This window comes from Mauremys mutica, chromosome 5 (assembly GCF_020497125.1).
Source record: "Mauremys mutica isolate MM-2020 ecotype Southern chromosome 5, ASM2049712v1, whole genome shotgun sequence".
Lineage (NCBI taxonomy): Eukaryota > Metazoa > Chordata > Testudines > Geoemydidae > Mauremys > Mauremys mutica.
Window position 1 is genome coordinate 72,652,965 of NC_059076.1, and position 17,356 is coordinate 72,670,320.

Genomic DNA, 17,356 nt, shown 5'->3' on the forward strand with positions numbered 1-17,356 from the left:
AGCACATTACAAAACATACCTTGCTGAGCCATGTCAGTATTAGCCCCAATATATACCATTTTAACTCTTGTAAAAAGATATACATTAATCATTGTACCATTAGACATTTTGTTGAAAATACCACATTTTAAAGTGATTTTGCTTTTTCATATTATTCATTATAGTTTCCCTTGTCCTCCATCCACTGTCCGATCTTACTGCTTTTTATGGTATATCCAATGATGTATCTTGCCTTAGAGGCTTGAGACAAAAACAAACAACAAACCAAAAAAAACCCCAAAAAAACAAATACTGTATAGTCAGTATTGTGTTAAACGTAAGCTACTTAAAAAATAAAGGAAAAGTTTAAAAAAGACAAGGTAAGGAAACTTTGTTTGTTTCATTAAAATAAAGATGGTTAAAAGCAGGAGCGGCGCCAGGGTTTCTGGTGCCCTAGGCAGAATTTGGGGGGCGGCATTTTGTGCGCTCCCCACAGGGTGCACGGGAGCTTCCGGTTCTGCTCCCGTCGTGCCGCTGAAGAAGGACCTTCTGCCGACGTGCCGTGGAAAACAGCGGCAGGCAATTGAGCAGCTCAATGACTGCCGCTGTCGCTTGCGGCATTTCAGTGGAGGGTCCTTCTTTGGCGGCGCGATGGGAGCGGAACTGGAAGCTCCCACGCGCCCTGTGGGGAGCTGCCCCCCAAATGCCGCCAGGATTTGGGGGGCGGCATTTTGTCAGCAGAAGGTCCTTCTTCGGCGGCACGACGGGAGCAGAACCGGAAGCTCCCGTGCACCCCGTGGGGAGCGCACAAAATGCCACCCCCCGAATCCTGGCGCCCTAGGTGACCGCCTAGGGTTGCCTAATGGAAGCACTGGCCGTGGTTAAAAGCAGCATTTTGCTTCTGCATAGTAAAGTTCAAAGCTGTATTAAGTCAATGTTCAGTTGTAAACTTTTGAAAGACCAAACATAAGGTTTTGTTCACAGTTACAAACATTTCAGCTACAAACAACCTCCATTCCTGAGGTGTTTGTAACTCTGAGGTTCTACTGTAGTTTACAAATATTCTATTATGGAAAGAAGTAGTACCAAATACAGCACTGCCTGCTTACAGATTCAAGAAACATATAACACCACAGTGTAATCTAAAAGGAAAAAAAAACTGTTTCAAATAAATAAACAAATAAATGGTACTAATAAACTTCATATAAATAATTATCTGGACTTTTTCACAAATATAAGGTAGAAAATCAAGTGGGTCAAATAATAAATGTTGCATCTAGTCAACGTCAGCAAGCTTGGCAGTCTATGCATGCCAACTTGATGAGTTTGCCGAGTATCTATTGCTCTCGTAAACAAACTGCACTGAAAACAAACCAGGATATTAGGCATCATTATCTAATATCGTAAATAACTTCAGCCCTGACCTTCCAAAGCAAAAGACCCCTCTGTGCACCCCGGTCAGGGTCTGCCTTTTACAGCGCTGAGGATGCTGCTAAACGCAACTTTAAAGAGTGAGCCTCCATGGCCCACTAATCGCAGCCCCTCTTTCAGCAAAGGTACGGGAGAGGCGAACCCCGCCTGCTCCATGTGAGAAGCAGCAGCTGAGAATGGGCAGCGACCGGCTCAGTTTGTGCCCAGCAGCATCCCTCCATCGCCAGCCCGAGCTCAGGCGAGCGGTCCTGGCACCCCCTCCTCAGTCGGGAACAGGTGTGAGCATCCCCTCCCCGAGCGCAGGAGGCAGGTCCCGGGCCCCACGGCTCAGCCCCCGGCACAGGTCCTGCCTCTCTCCGCTGCGCTGCGCTCTGTCGCCCGCCTCGCGCCCACTCCTTACACTTCTGCTCCCCGCGACAAGCGGCTGAGGACGCGGCGAGCCCGGGCAGGGCGAAGCGAACGAGCGCTCTTTATAGCCACTGCTGTCACCGCCCGCACCGAGCTGCCGCGGTCTTTGCTCCGACTCCTCTGGAAATCACCGGGGACCTGTCTGGTCCGCTGACGCCGCTCTCTGCAGCTGCAGGAGCCCAGCGAGACAAAGCCCAGACGAGCCCCCAATTCCCCCAACCTTGGGCAGACTCTGAACTCAGACCCATGCCCGAGGTGCTGAGCCACTCTCCCTTTCTTTACCACAGCAGGCGGAGTCAGAGCCGGATCCCCCGGACCTGCGGGGGCATCAAAACTTAGACCAAAATTGTGCCTTATGGTTCTGTTTCTATAATATGCCCAAACAAAACATCAGAGCCCAATATTATCCAAAGTCTTGGTCCACAGTGCTGAGCCTCATGGACCAGCCTATAGATTTCATGAGGTGAGTGAGTATGGTGTAAATGGCTATGTGGATTAGATAATAGGCCTCTATTTGGTTGCAGCTATTCCTCCACATTTCTACAATAGGCCAAACCAAAACACTGTATTTCAGGGGTTTCTGGTTCAGGATCTGAATTTTACAGCTCCAGACCATGTCTACCTGCCGACATCTGAGATAGGGAAATGGTGACAACTGGGGAGAAAAAACAAGAGCATGTATTTTTAATGTCATTGAAAGAGAAGACGACCTTTCTGAGGAAAAGAGTTTAAAAAAGTATTTTTATAACTCATATTAATTGTCATGCCTAAATACAGTAGTAACATTTAGCATATATGATTTTAGAATTGTGGGGAAATTGCATGTCATGGAAGAACACTCTCTACACTTAAACTTTCTAAGCAATGCATGGTCTCACAGCTCCCAAGAAAAGGAAAAGAATCATGCAACTAAGGCACATCAGTCTTTCAAGCACTGTTTTGGTTGGACCCAATATAGAGATAGTGTTAGGCTCTACCCATTATGAGTTACATAGTGATATCCTTCCATATATTGAATGGAATCTTACACCTATAAGGTACTGTTCAACATGTGGAAGGATATCACAATATGACCCTATAGAAATAAGGGCCGGCTACAAAATTCAGGTCCAGATTGGGGTTCAGATTAAGAATCTGGGTAGTTTTCAATAGTAGAGTCTGGTCTTGGACCACCTCTATTACTAGTGCTATTAATTATTCTTCTGTGCCATAGGCCTTTTACAGTAAAGATAGATAAGTGCCCTGATGAATAGTTTATAGTGACGTGAGTGAGGATAGCAAACAGTAGAGGGGTAATGAGGGAAGGAAGGACAAAGGTTGTAGCAATTAGATCATGGGATTTCATGGTTTTAGTCCTGCACTCTTCCTGATGGTTCAATTAAAAATACTTTTATATAATATATTAATTATTATTGACTCATGTATTGGGATTATTGCTAAAAAGTTAGTCTTAAAGAAAAAAATGATTCCTAGTTGGCAGGTATGCCCACCTCAAGTCCCCTCCGGGTCCTGCGCAACCAGACTTTTACCTCAAAGGAAGTTTTTTCTTAAGAATTCTCCCAAGCAGAAGTCTTTTCAGGGTTTCTGTAAACAGCTTTTTCTATGTAATGTAACTTGCAGTCTATAACACTGAGTCTGCAGCTCTATGAAGGCATCAGGAGCCACAGGGAGTAGTGTTGCAGGTGCCATGAAGAGTTCCTCAGAGACAGTCTGGGAGCATAATGTAGTAAAATCTCATTGTACTGGGCAAGTTAGTGATAGAAAGGTAGGAGAGACGTAATTTGATTTGTTAAAATCTACAGAATCATAATTTAAGTGGTGTCACCCTCAGTGTTGTAACAGAGGCACTTGCTGTCCCCTCAGCTCCAGGTCCTCTGGTTGGTGGAAATTTTGATAATACAATGTTGTCGGAAATGGGTTGAGTTATGGTTTTCGGATACCTTTGTCCCAGAAACACAATGCACCAAATATGGCAAACCTAGAACAATTATGTGGATATATATTTGAGAAAGTGTTTAAAAATCAACTTTTTAAATTATTCTTTAACTCAGGAATGCATTGCTTACATAAAAAAGGATTAATCTATGGTAATCCTAGGGAAATTAATCTTGATATGTAGGACTGAAAAAAATTGTTCATCAAAGTCATCATTAGTGTCGTCTCCACACATCACACTGATCTCACACTCGCACATGTCCATATAAGGCAGGCTGTCAAACATTTCCATGGTACTGAGCATCTGGTCTTTGCACACAAGCATTTGATTAGCTGAAGGATTGATATTTTGCATATAACTGATGTGATTAGTCCATCCTCCAAGACCCATCCATGCCTGATAGGGGAGGGTAGTTTTGGATACACTTGATCATCCCAGAGCCATTCCATTGCTTGATAATTTGTCCTATTGGCAGGAGGTATAAGTGTACTCCTAGTTGAAGGCAATTTTTCTCCAGTGTTCTGCTTCTTGGGCCTGGTCTACACTACGTGTTTAAACCGGTTTAAGGAGCGTAAAACCGATTTAACGCCACACCCGTCCACACTAAGAGGCCCTTTATATCGATATAAAGGGCTCTTTAAACCGGTTTCTGTACTCCTCCCTAACGAGAGGAGTAGCGCTATAATCGGTATTACCATATCAGATTAGGGTTAGTGTGGCCGCAAATCGACGGTATTGGCCTCCGGGTGGTATCCCACAGTGCACCACTGACTGCTCTGGACAGCAATCTGAACTTGGATGCAGTGGCCAGGTAGACAGGAAAAGCCCCACGAACCTTTGAATATTTCCTGTTTGCCCAGCGTGGAGCTCCGATCAGCACGTGTGGCGAGGCAGTTAAAAATCAAAATAAAGAAAGAGCTCCAGCATGGACCATGCGGATGTGATTGCTGTAAGGGCAGGCAAATCTGTTCTATCAGCGCTCCGTTACAGAAGACGAAATTCAAAATCATTTTTAAAAAATCTCCAGACAGACGCCATAGCAGGGACTCAGCTCACTGCTGCGTGACAAGCGTAACGGAAAGCCAAAGAATCAAATGGACGCTCATGGCCTGGAGGACTCAAGCTATCCCACAGTTCTTGCAGTCTCCGAAAAGTATTTGCATTCTTGGCTGAGCTCCAAATGCTTCTAGGGTCAAACACAGTGTCCGCGGTGGGTCAGGGCATAGCTCGGCAATTTACGCACCCCCCCACCCACCCCCAGAAGTGAAAGGGAAAACAATCCTCTCTTGACTCTTTTACATGTCACCCTATCTTTACTGAATGCTGCAGATAGACACGATGCTGCAGCACTCAACACCAACATCCTTGCTCCTCCCCTGCCATGGGTGGCTGATGGTGCAATAAGACTGTCATCATCAGCCTATTGGCACATGGGGCAGTGCAAAAGGACTGGTAACCATGCTGACTAGCATCAGTTAGGTTGATCAAGGGTGCCTGCCCTTAATTTTTCCTGGTAGATGGTGCAATATGGCTGGTAACCGTCTTCATCATAGCAACAGGGGGCTGAGCTCCATCAGCCCCCACCCTTCATGTGTAAAGAAAAGATTCAGTTGCCCCTGGACTAGCAGTGGGATGCTGGGCTCCTCTCCTACACACTGCTTAATGTCCTGTCTGGACTATCATAGCAGCTGGAAGCTGCCTTCCACTCATTTCTCACTAACAAGTCACTGTCTCATCACACAAGTGGGGGGACAATGCTATGGTAGCCCAGGAAGGCTGGGGGAAGAACAGAATGAACAGGTGGGGTTGTTGCAGGAGCACCCCCTGTGAATAGCATACAGCTCATAATTTCTGCAGGATCTGACACAGAGCAGCTGTGCTCTCTGGTTATGATATACAGTGGTTCTCTAGTACACTTGCCCATATTCTAGGCAGGACTGATTCTATTTTTATATACCAAAAAGGAGGGATTGACTCAGGGAGTCATTCCCAGTTTTGGCTTTTGCGCCCCTGGCTGATCTCACCCAGGGGCACTTATGACAGCAGCAAATGGTGCAGTGCAAAAGGACTGGTAGCCACGATCATCTTATTACCAATTTATGGTATGGTAGATGGTGCAATATAGCTGGTAACCATCTCTGCTGTCATGCAAAAGCAAAAGCATGCTGCTGTGTAGCGCTGCTGAATCGCCCCTGTGAGCAGCATCTAGTACACATATGGTGACAGTCACAAAAGGCAAAACAGGCTCCATGATTGCCATGCTATGGCATCTGCCAGGGCAATCCAGGGAAAAAAGGCACGAAATGCTTGTCTGCCGTTGCTTTCCCAGCGGAAGGAGTGACTGACGGCATTTACCCAGAACCACCCGCGACAATGATTTTTGCCCCATCAGGCACTGGGATCTCAACCCGGAAATTCCAAGGGGCGGGGGAGGCTGCGGGAACTATGGGATAGCTACGGAATAGCTACCCACAGTGCAATGCTCCAGAAATCGACGCTAGCCTCGGACCGTGGACGCACACCACCGATTTAATGTGTTTAGTGTGGCCGCGCACACTCGATTTTATACAATCTGTTTTGCTAAACCGGTTTATGTAAATTCGGAATAATCCCGTAGTGTAGACGTACCCTTGGAGAACATCCACCAACATAGCTCTGCAAGTATTGTAATACTGGCCTTCAAATGGTAAACTTGGCATATGAATGCCTCCTGTCCATTTATGGCCTCATCAGTGACTGTCTCAATAGTTCAGAGCACCTTCAGATTGAGGAGAGTCTCTTTGAAGGCTGAATCAAATGCTATCCAGTCAACCTTCCAGTAGTGTCAGTAGTGTCAGGACAATGGCTTTTAATGGTCCAAATGAAAGCAACGCATCTCTGAGGAATATACAGTAATTCTGTTTCCAAGCAACAGGCACAAAAACAGAATCTTGAGGAAGTCTTGAGTAGCATCTCATAGAAAACAGTAGAACAGCTATGTCTTGTGCAAAAATCCAAAGTTTAGTAGCATGTCTATCTGTGGCATTGATGGCATGCAAGATAAATTTAGTGTCATGGGAACTATGAAGAAAGTCCACTAAACAGTGCGAGGCAGCAGCTTCATTATACCATGCAATGATGAAATTCTTCGAGAAATTCTTGGCATGCTCAAGCATTTTTCCTCTGAGGTACACAGTTAACTTGTCTTTTGTGAGAACATATGACAGTAGCTTCTTCATTGTGACATTGGAAATGTTCATGGAGTCAGTGATTTTGTATTGTATAGGTGCAATGCCATTGAGTCTCTTTTTTTCATGTAATATTTTAATTGATTCCTCTGTATACATGTCAAACACAATGTGGACTTCATCTTAGCACCAGAATTTTCTCTATAGCCTCATAATAAAGTGTTCTGCCAAATTTCAGCAAGTGTTAGTTTCTAGTTTGTCGAGAGCTTGTACGTCAGCCATACCATCCTTGATTACAGTGCTGAAAGGCCTCTGTTGGCCTAAGGTACTGATCATGTTGTTAATAGGTGCTGGCTTAGGAAGACCATCCAAGATGTGGATTTCTTTGCTTTTTGCCTGGCACATATGCATTGATCCATCGCATTTGAACTTCAATCATATCTGGTACCACAGAGAACTCATACTTTCCCAAAGTCTCACATAGATCAATGTAATGCTGGACACAACCGGGAGCGAACAATGACCTGTCTGAAATTAGCTCTGAAATAGTCCCTGCCACCTTCACTCTGATATCTTTAGCTATCTTACCACTAAAGACTGCTTTCATCATGATATTCATGAGCGCTGGTCCATCATACATGAATGGGTTACCAGTGCGAGTAAGCTCATCCTGTAGCTTTAAAATTGTCCCTTCTTTGCATTTAACAGCATCTAATGATTCTAAACGGTGTTTGGTTACTTCTAGGGAAATCATCCCAATCATGCTTAATGTTTTGTTAGAAATTTGATAGAGCTCTGTGTTAACCAGGAATTCAGATCTTGCCTATGGATAACTAGATGTGCTCTAGGTTCCGCACCTCAGAGTCCCCACCCAGCAGACTCATTCTCCCAAATTCAGTTTATATGTGCATTTCTTATAGCATGCAAGGTGACACTGAACATTGTGTTTAACCAGGTCCGTTGTGGTGGTGTTCTCCAATTATACAGCTACTAGTCAGTACTTTTTGTCTCCCCATTGATACCTAAACATCATCAAGACCAAAGTAAAAACAAGGCTTTTGTAATAAATTATTTTGGACTGTAATTAATTCTGTTATGAAATGTATGCTATATAACTATGTTTGTGGATGGATTCCAGTAGTTTCTAGTTGGATGCTGATGTCTTAACCAGTACTTCATTATAATTCTTATAATAAACAAAGCTTATAATCAATACCATTGAACCGTGTCTTTTTTGCCAATGATGGCAGATCAACTTGAAGCATTCCTTCCATTTATAGTAGTCTGTAACATTAAAAAAATTAATCAGGAATCATGTTCTCAGCATTAACTAATAACACAGTACTGTCAGTCAAGGGTTATCATTTAACTTTGTGAAGACTGCATGTTTGACATGACTGAGTTAAAATACAATTTTTAAAATGTTGATCGTTAAATATTTTATTGAATATATATCTACGTAATTGTTCTATGTTTGTCATGATTGGTACCATTGTGTTTTGGGGAGAAAGGGTTTCTGAATGATACCCAACTCAACCCATTTCCAATGATATTATATTTATATTATCAAAATTTCCACTAACCGGAGGACCTGGAATTGGGTTAATTGGCTGCTGTATTAATCATTTAGGTCTGGGGCTAGGGACTGCTCTTGTGTACCATGTCACAGAATGTTATTTAGGTTGTAAAGTCAAGCATTCTAAAGTTAATAAATGCCAGATTTAAGGTTGCCCAATTTAAGGTTATTAGTAAATGCCAGATTTAAGGCCCATTACTCTTGGGCCTTTGAGCATACAATCTTTAAATACTTGAAAGCACACAATTTTTGCTAGTTTTTGTATGTTTTTCCTAGTGAAAAAAGACCCCAAAATTCTGTTTTGTGCAGTTATAACCTTTCCAACAAAACATTCAGTACAGCGTCACAAACCTCTACCATTTCAGCTAAAGAACTAACTACATTAGCTGGCAATAGATCCTCTGTGAACCATCCACTAGTACAGGATTCAACACACTGAGACCGTGAGTTACAAATGCAGAAATAGCACTGTTCTATTACCAAGGATAGAGATTGGGCGGACTCTGAAAGACAGGCTAAGTGGCAGAATCTTCGGTCTGCCATATTAGAGATCTGCATTGTTTTCACAACTTGTGTGAACTGTAAGGCCTATTAGCACAACGGAGTTTTTTTACTCTAAGGAAAAAGGTGTGCTTTACATGAAAGTTAACAGATGATTTCTGATATGTAAAATCTTAGCATAGAGAGGGCCAAGTTGTAGTTTTACCTTGATTTAGCTAATCAGGGTGAACCCTGGGCTCTTCTCCCCCGCATTTTAGATATTGCTTTAGAAAAAGTGAGTCTAGAACTCAGAGTCTCCTCCTTCTCTAGCAACAGCTATTAAGAGGAGAAAGTATAAAATAGTATGACTAAAAATCCTATCTTGTTTCGATTGTTTTTAATTGTAACTATATGCCTTCAGTGAAAAATTAACAATTGAATAATTAATATTTTGAATCAAGGAAGTCTTTAAGATTCAGCCCCTTAATCTCTTAAAGTAAGGTGTTTAGAGCTCAGAAAAGCATATTTTAAAATGTGTTACCGGTTGTCCAACAAAATCAGGGAAGATCAGATTTTACATTCTTGTTGTTTCTAAGATGAAAAACAAGCAAGAAAAATCTTGACACAAAAAAAAATATATATATCAAGCCTTCTATATGTTGGTATCCTTTTGTCTGCGAAAGAGGGTGGGAATTGCAGCCTATGATGTAGATGGTTTGCAATGTCTCATGTGACTGAACAGGCCAATCTGAGATTTGCATGATCTTTGGCAGTTATTGCAAATGTATGTATCATGATTGGGAGCTGCTTGCTTCCTACGGGCTTGTAGACGGCCGGACTCACCCCTGCAGCGCCTTCTGCTGGTCGTCCTCGGGAATTAGCTCAGTCCAGTGTCCAGAGCGCCCTCTGCAGGCCGGTGACCCATCTGTCTGCTACTGGCCCCCGTGTCCCTCCCAGGACACCGGTGCCCCTTTAACTGGGTCTCCCCCTCCCAGGGGAACCCCCACCCCACTATCCCCACTTTGCCTCATTATTGGCTACTGCCCAGTCTCCATCTAGCCCCTGTTCACTGGGGCAGACTGCAGTATTAGCCACTCATCATAGGCAAAGGGGTTTGGACCTGCCGCCTTTGCCTACCCCTGGGTTGCCCCCTGCAACCCCCAGTACCTCTTGGCCTAATGCTAGGCTGCAGCCTGGGGCTTTCCAGGCAGGAGCTCCTCAGCTCCTCTGCCTTTCCCCAGCCCTGCTCCACTCTAGGTACCTTGTCTAGCTCCCTGCAGCCAGGCCCTTTTCCCTCTACAGGCAGAGGGAGAGTGTTTGGGCTCCTGGCTCACAGCCTTTTATAGGGGCCAGCTGTGGCCTGATTGGGGTGTGGCCCAGCTGCGGCCACTTCCCCAATCAGCCCAGCTTTGAGAGCAGGAGCTCTCAAGCCCTGCCAGGCCGCTTTTAAACCCCTCAGGGCAGGAGCGGGTACCCAACCCACTACAGGGCTCTTTTCACCTCAAACTGTAGGAGCCAGCTCCTGTCATGGACTTTGATACCCTGATGGAGATGATGGCGCTACTTGTTACGATCACTTGCCAAGATTTCCCATTGCTCAGGATCAACCTTACGACCTATTTTGAGGGCTTAAGTAGGATTTAAGTGGTGCATAAGTCCTGGATGGACTGTATAGTCTGGTCCTCTGCATAGGGATGAATTTTACTCTAAGTGATAAAAGTATACATAAATATTTTCTCTTCCTTACCTAACTTCTGATTGATCAAATTGTACCTTCACCATTTTTATACAAATTCATAGATTTTAAAGCCAGAAGGGCCCAGTAGCTCATCTAATCTAATTTCTTGTGTAACACAGGCCATAGAATTTCATCTGGTTACTACTATGCTGCACCCAATAACCTATATTTGGCTAAAGCATATCTTCCAGAAAGGAAACTAGTCCTGATATGAAGACATCAAGAAATGGAGAATCCACCATTTCCCTTGGTAGTTTGCTCCAACAGTTAATCACTCTCTCCTTAAAAATGTGTGGGTTATTTCTAATATGAATTTGTCTGGCTTTAACTTCCAACCACTGGTTCTTGTTAGGCCTTTCTTTGCTACATTAGTGTCTTTTATTACGTAGTATTTCTCCCCATGAAGGTGCTTTTACACAATAATCAAGTCACCTCTTGATCTATTTTGATAAGATAAACAAATTCAGCTCTTCAAGTCTCTCATTGTAAAGCATTTTTTCCCTCATCCTCAAATCATTTTTGTGGATCTTCTCTGCACCCTTTCCAGTTTTTCAACTTCCTTTTCAAAACTGTGGACCTGGTTTTTTATATATCAGTCACAGCTTCTTCAGTCTACTAGTTCATCATTAAAAGCTTGCTGTTTGATATTAACAAAAAAAATAGAAAAGTAATAATTTTAGTTTAAAAATAAGAGGAATGTCATGGCACTCATTACTTTAATTATAACATTTATTTCTTAGAGTATAATGAAAGTTATTTCCTGAATTAGTTACTTCTTATTATAGATTAATAAAAGAAACAGAGCATATATTGTTTTTGTACATAATCTCTGAATTTAAATTCTTAATATTTAGCACAATCTCTCAAATACATACTTGAAACTAAATCTTTTTACATAAAAAAGCTCTACCATAGCAAGCTAAACATGTTTTGCTATGCACAGCAAAGCCATGAGTACCATAATTGTCACAAAATCTGTAAAATCAACACATCTTATAGCCACACCAATAAAATACATAATAAAAATGAGTTGTTGAGGAATTAAATTGTTGAAAGACTTCAAAACTTTATGTAATTAAAACAAATTTAAATTACTATCCTAAAGCAGTTATGAAAATAATAAAATGTCCAAGTTATAACAAATGAGGAAACATAGTTTTGGAATTTTGTTGCTTCAGCACATAGATGATTTTATGTCTTTAGCCTTAGACTTTTTCCAGTTTTTCCCAGTAACTGTCACTGAGTTGGCTAAATGCCTGCACAACATTGTCCTCCTCATCATCACAGAGTTCACTTAGAGAAACACTGCAAAATATAAGGGAAAATGATTAAATGTACAGTTGCTTTTATGTAAAGAAGAACATTTTCTTAGTTTAAATGTTAAGGTAGCTCCCAGTTTGTGGATTTAAATGTAACCCCTTTGAGGTTTAGAGAGCATGGCCCCTTTAAATCTTTTTCCTATGGGGTCAGGGGGAGTGAGAAAAAAGGAGGGAAACTCTGGGGGGGCTCTCGAGCTCCGAGGGAGAGAGAGGCAGCAGCCTGCAGGCCCTCACAAAGTGAAGCAGCAGAGAACCTGCCTGAAGACTGGGAAGGACAGGGCGGCTGATCGGGGACACCCCAGGACAGGAGCCAGGAGGAGCACTGTACCAGGGAGGAATCGCCCGAGAAGGACAGGCTGGAGCTGGACCCAGTATCGTGGCTGCCCAGAACTGCATGAGGCTGTGAGTACTGGGGCTTGTGACTCTGCATTGGGAACAAGGAAGGAGGTTGCTAGATAGTTAAGTGGGGAGGTGGTCACTCTGTGTGGCTTTGCAGAGAGCGGTAGAGGAGGGCACCAGAGGGGTTTGCCGGGGAGAGTTCACTGGCGCCGAAGACAACCAGGAGTAACCAGAACTCACCACTGGACTGGAACTTTGCTCAGGACTCCTGAACTCAGTGTGCAGACACATTGCTCAGCGTCTGCCCTTCCAGACTGTGCTACCACTGGGCCTGTGGGGCCTTGGTTTGGATGCTACCCTGTTTTACTGTTCCCCCTATATTTCCCCTTGTTGTTTTTCTTCTCTCATCCCTCTGTAAATAAATATTTCCCTTTCTTATATCCATTGTACTTCTCCTGTGGGTGGGTGTGTTCACTCTGGGGGGGTTGGAACAGGTGCTCCTCAGGTGGAAGGGATTTTTCCTGCTGCATTCCTGCGCATGCCTTCTCTTGGCCAGAGCTGCCTAAAGTTACATAATTTTTTTTACAGCAATTATAGTTAGAGTTAAATATGTTTACCAACTCATTTTTATTTCCCTCCTTATTTGGTTTGATTTATTAAAAACTGAAGCTCCGGGTGTATTAATTTTAAAATGACGAGTCATGTGCCTGTTTTTCTCAAATTAATCAGCAGGATGACCTGTACAACATGTAGTGCTGTGTCCTCTGACACAGTTTAGTTTTTGAAGTCAAATTTCTTGGATTTGGTTGAGATTTGAGGCCACTCTCATGGAACCGGCCTCCACTATTTCAGGCTCTGTGGTTCTAGATTCTGAGATTCTAGATTCTGCAATTCTACATTTATAGATCAGCATTACTCCAACAGGAAGTTCCTTACTCTGGCTCCTAGCAACATGCTTAAGTTTATCCCTACTCAGCAATGCACTTAATCATGTTTCACTTCATTGACGTGAATAGGATTTAGACATGCTTAAAGATGTGCACATACTTAATTGCTTTGCTGAACAGAGAAGGACTGCTAAATCAGAGCCACAAGAAGCTATGGAATGCTACACTATATTAGCCTCTTCCTAATGGAATGATGTGGGAGGAGCTTTGCAAGGGGATCCTTAGAGAGCTGTCTTCTCCCTGAGCCCCCTCTCTTGAAGTCAGTGGAACTACTCACATGCTTAAAATTGAGCATGTTCTAAACTGCTTTGCTGGGTCAGTGCACTCAGCATTTTTCTCAGAAAAAAGACCTATATTGAGATTTACCATTATCCTTTGTTTATAATCTTGCCATTAATTATCAGTCAACATAAAAGTGTACTTAACCAAGTTAATTTGAATTAATTTTTCAAACATGATTTCACAGACAGTGTTAAATCTGTTACTAAAAACCAAGGGATACATTCTTAGCTAAAATCATTGTAGTTCCATTGACTCCATTATTTCAATAGAGCTACACTGATTTACAGTACCTGAGGAATCTGGCCCCAAATCTAGTACATCTATTGCCTTTCACTCACTGGTTTTGTAGATCTAACTAAGAAAACAGTCAAGTTTGTTTGCCAAGATTTAATCTTTCTAAACCCATGCTATTCTAAACTCATGAACATGGTGTTGTCATCCTGTAGATGTTTAGTGAATTTCCCACTATTTACTATTTCATCCACTATTTTACTAGGGATAGAAATTATTTGTACAGGACATAATTATCAAAATCACACGTTTTTTCAAAAGACAAGTGAAAACAGTTTTCATTTCAGGTACCATATATTTTTAAAAGTATCTTAAATTATTTACAAAAAATTAACTTCCCTTTTAGTCCATTTTCTTGTTTAAATAGTCGCCAGCATATGTATACCTGATAGCTTTAATAGTGAGTGAAAAATCTTTCAGCAGAAGATAAGCTTCTCCTTCGTGTATACTAGAAAAAGAAAAGATTTCCAAATGTAAATAACTAGAAGTATTTAAAGTATGTATATTACAGGTGTTTCACTTATACATATTCAGGGTAATCATGGCCACACTGAAGTCAGTGGCAAAATTCCCACTAGTTTTAAGGGCCAGGATTTCAAGCTCAGTCTTTTTTTTTTAAGCATACCCAAGAGTCAAAAAAAGGTAAATTAAATTAAAAAGTAAAATATTTCTCCTAGATATTCTTAGATGATGAAATCAATCTCTGTGCAAGTGGTCCATAGAAATTCCACTAACCTCCTTAAAAAAAAGGCTTAAGTGAGCCTTGTAACTTGTACTCTGCACAAGGTTGACTTTTACCTAGAGTAAATGGAAGGGCAGCAGTCTTTTTGCATTTAAGCTTTACTTGCATGCTTAAGTGGTGCATAGGACTTTGTGCAAGAACTCTGCACTGAGCTCAATTTCACCCTAAGTAAGACTATATCAGATCACTGAAAATAGTAGATTACTGAAAAATCTCTTGAAAGACTTCTGTGAAACACACCGGTATTAGTATACTTTAGATAGTTGCCTGTGCACTGAACTGTATTTTTCTCCTAGAGTTTAAAGAGTGATTCATAAAAAAATATATATGAACAATAAATATAATCAAAACATTTAGCCCACCAGGGCTACCTCTTATCTAAGGGTATGAGGGCCACTAGTAAATACAGAAGCGTTAGGAGTGTTCACAGTCAAAAGTTAGGATTGTATGTTCTTCACTCATTGAAATGGATGAGTGGGGCTGGGGAGAAGTTGATGCAATATGCATAATGTTTTAACGTCTTAAACTATCAGGGTTATAAACATGCTTAAGATGAAAAATTAAATCAAAGAAACATCAGCTGCTTACCCATTATCTTGTGCCATTGCTTTCAAAGAACCATGTTTATAGAAGTCAAGTGCATAAGCATTAAGTGGCATTCTTCTTCTTCGATTGTCAAATTTCTTTGCACAAAGTACAGGAATATTTCCAGCAGTAATACCAACTGTGCGTAATATGACCTGAGGAAACAGTGCAACTTAATTTTAAGATTCAGATCTTTCAGGTTTACTGTATAAATTATTTGCGTGCTCATCCAGGGTTTTTCATGTTTTGACGTTACTCATCTACATGTCAACTCAACACTTAAGTAGGGTTGCCACCCATCTTGTTTTACCTAGACAGTCTGTTTTTTGGTTTCTGTGTCTGGGTGCCAGACTTAAGTCTGATCCTGGAAGCTTAAATTCAGCAAGGCCTGAAGTCAGTGGGATTACTCATGTGCTTAAAGTTAGGCACATGATCAAGTACATTGCTGAACTGGAGCCCAAGAGCAGAAATTCCATTGACATCATTGGGTAGTTTTGTTTGCAGGACAAAGCCCTTATGGCATTCTTGCTGGAAATAAAGCATTAATAAAAGTACTCATCACTTTAGAATGATGGTTAATTTATTGTATGAAAACTAAGATTTCTTAAAGAATCCCAGCCAAGCATAACTAAAAATTAGGCTCTTAATCCTTATTTAGACTCCTAAAGAATGGACCAAATTTTCAATAATGCTGAGCACCTAGCAGCTCGTTTTGAATAATGAGATCTGCTGGACCTAGGGTGACCAGAGGGCAAGTGTGAAAAATCGGGACAAGGACTGAGAGTAATAGGTGCCTATATAAGAAAAAGCCCCAAAAATTCGGACTGTCCCTATAAAATTGGGACATCTGGTCACCCTAGCTGGACCCTCAATATGTTTTTTGAAAAATCAGGCCTCTTATTAACGTGCCTAAATATTTAGGAGCTTAAGTTTAGATTATTTCTGAAATTCTTTCTTCCAAATTTATGCAAAGAAGGTTACATAGCAAATGGAACCCAAGAGAACAGACACACAAAATGAGATTTTTTTTTAAGCAAAGGCAAGAAAAATAACTGCACAAAGTGTCAGTCTGTTAAATACTACAGAGTTCCTATCAGGAGGATGGAAAGACAAGGAAAAAGTAACCATCAGTGAAACCTCTTATTTACTGGAGAGTTTTACATTTTAAGACAAATTAATATTATTACTAAAATATTCCACAAAATTATTTTCCTATAATTGTTACTTATTTTAATTTTATTAGATTACTAGTAGTGTAGAAAAGAAAGCATATTAAGGAATTAAAAATGATAACTGAAAGCTTCTGCTGGCTTAGTGCACGACTGAAAAAATTGGTGAGTCTTTCTTTTCTAATTATGGATTCTAGGAAGGAAACACCTATACCAATTTTTAAAAGTAGTTTTATTCTTTACAGTACTTTTTTTTATTTTTTGTTTATAAAAATGGGCTTATCCAAGAAGCTCTAAGTTAAAAGAAAACACAATCAACTCCAACAGACTAAATTAACATTCTCTCATAAATAGCTCCATAGCCTCCCCTACAATCACCCAATTCACACAAAAGTGAGTAAATAGATGAGCATTATACCAGGCCCTCATCAGACTCAGGTTCTGATCAACAAATGCAGGGACCGTGTTCCAAAATTAAATGTTACCTGCTGAAAATGACAGGCCTCCAGACAGTTACCTCTATAGTTAAATCCCTGAAAGCTTCACAACTGATTTCAATTACAGTGGCAGTACATGTAGAGAGAATCTCTCTCCCTTAACAGATTTCAAACTATACAGGGCATTAGATCAAAATTGGCACCAAAAGTGAACAGGGAGCCAGCTGAGCCCTAGAAAACAGGCATTATATATTCCTTATATTTGACAGCATTAAATAAGCTCCTTGTTAGGAATATATACTTCTTGGAAGTAATACAAAATATGAAGCAAATTTTGCCTGAGCATCTCTACTAAAATCAGTGTGAATGTAGGTCAGGTAGAATTTGATTCTATAAATAGAGGATAGAGGCCTCTTTCCTAATAGCAATAGATCACTGTCTTCTCTTTTAGCAGAAGAATGCTGCCTAAATTTCTCTATGCCTCAGTCTCCAGATCTGTACAATAGGCAAAATACCTACCTCAGAGCTAT

At 41.4% G+C, this 17,356-nt stretch overlaps 2 protein-coding genes across 3 annotated transcripts in view; one reads left to right on the top strand and one right to left on the bottom strand.

Moving 5' to 3' along the window:
* LOC123370901 (serine-rich adhesin for platelets-like) overlaps positions 1-17,356 on the top strand; it is a 74,985-nt gene that overhangs the window by 28,675 nt on the left and 28,954 nt on the right. The window lies entirely within an intron of this gene.
* Positions 11,427-17,356, bottom strand: part of DDX60 (DExD/H-box helicase 60) — a 75,841-nt gene continuing 69,911 nt past the window's right edge. The window contains exons 36-38 of the mRNA XM_045017798.1: positions 15,224-15,375; positions 14,279-14,341; positions 11,427-12,020 (exon numbers count right to left, since the gene is read on the bottom strand). Coding sequence (XP_044873733.1) covers positions 11,921-12,020; positions 14,279-14,341; positions 15,224-15,375 — 315 coding nt within the window. The 3' untranslated portion in view covers positions 11,427-11,920. The remainder of the gene's footprint in view (positions 12,021-14,278; positions 14,342-15,223; positions 15,376-17,356) is intronic.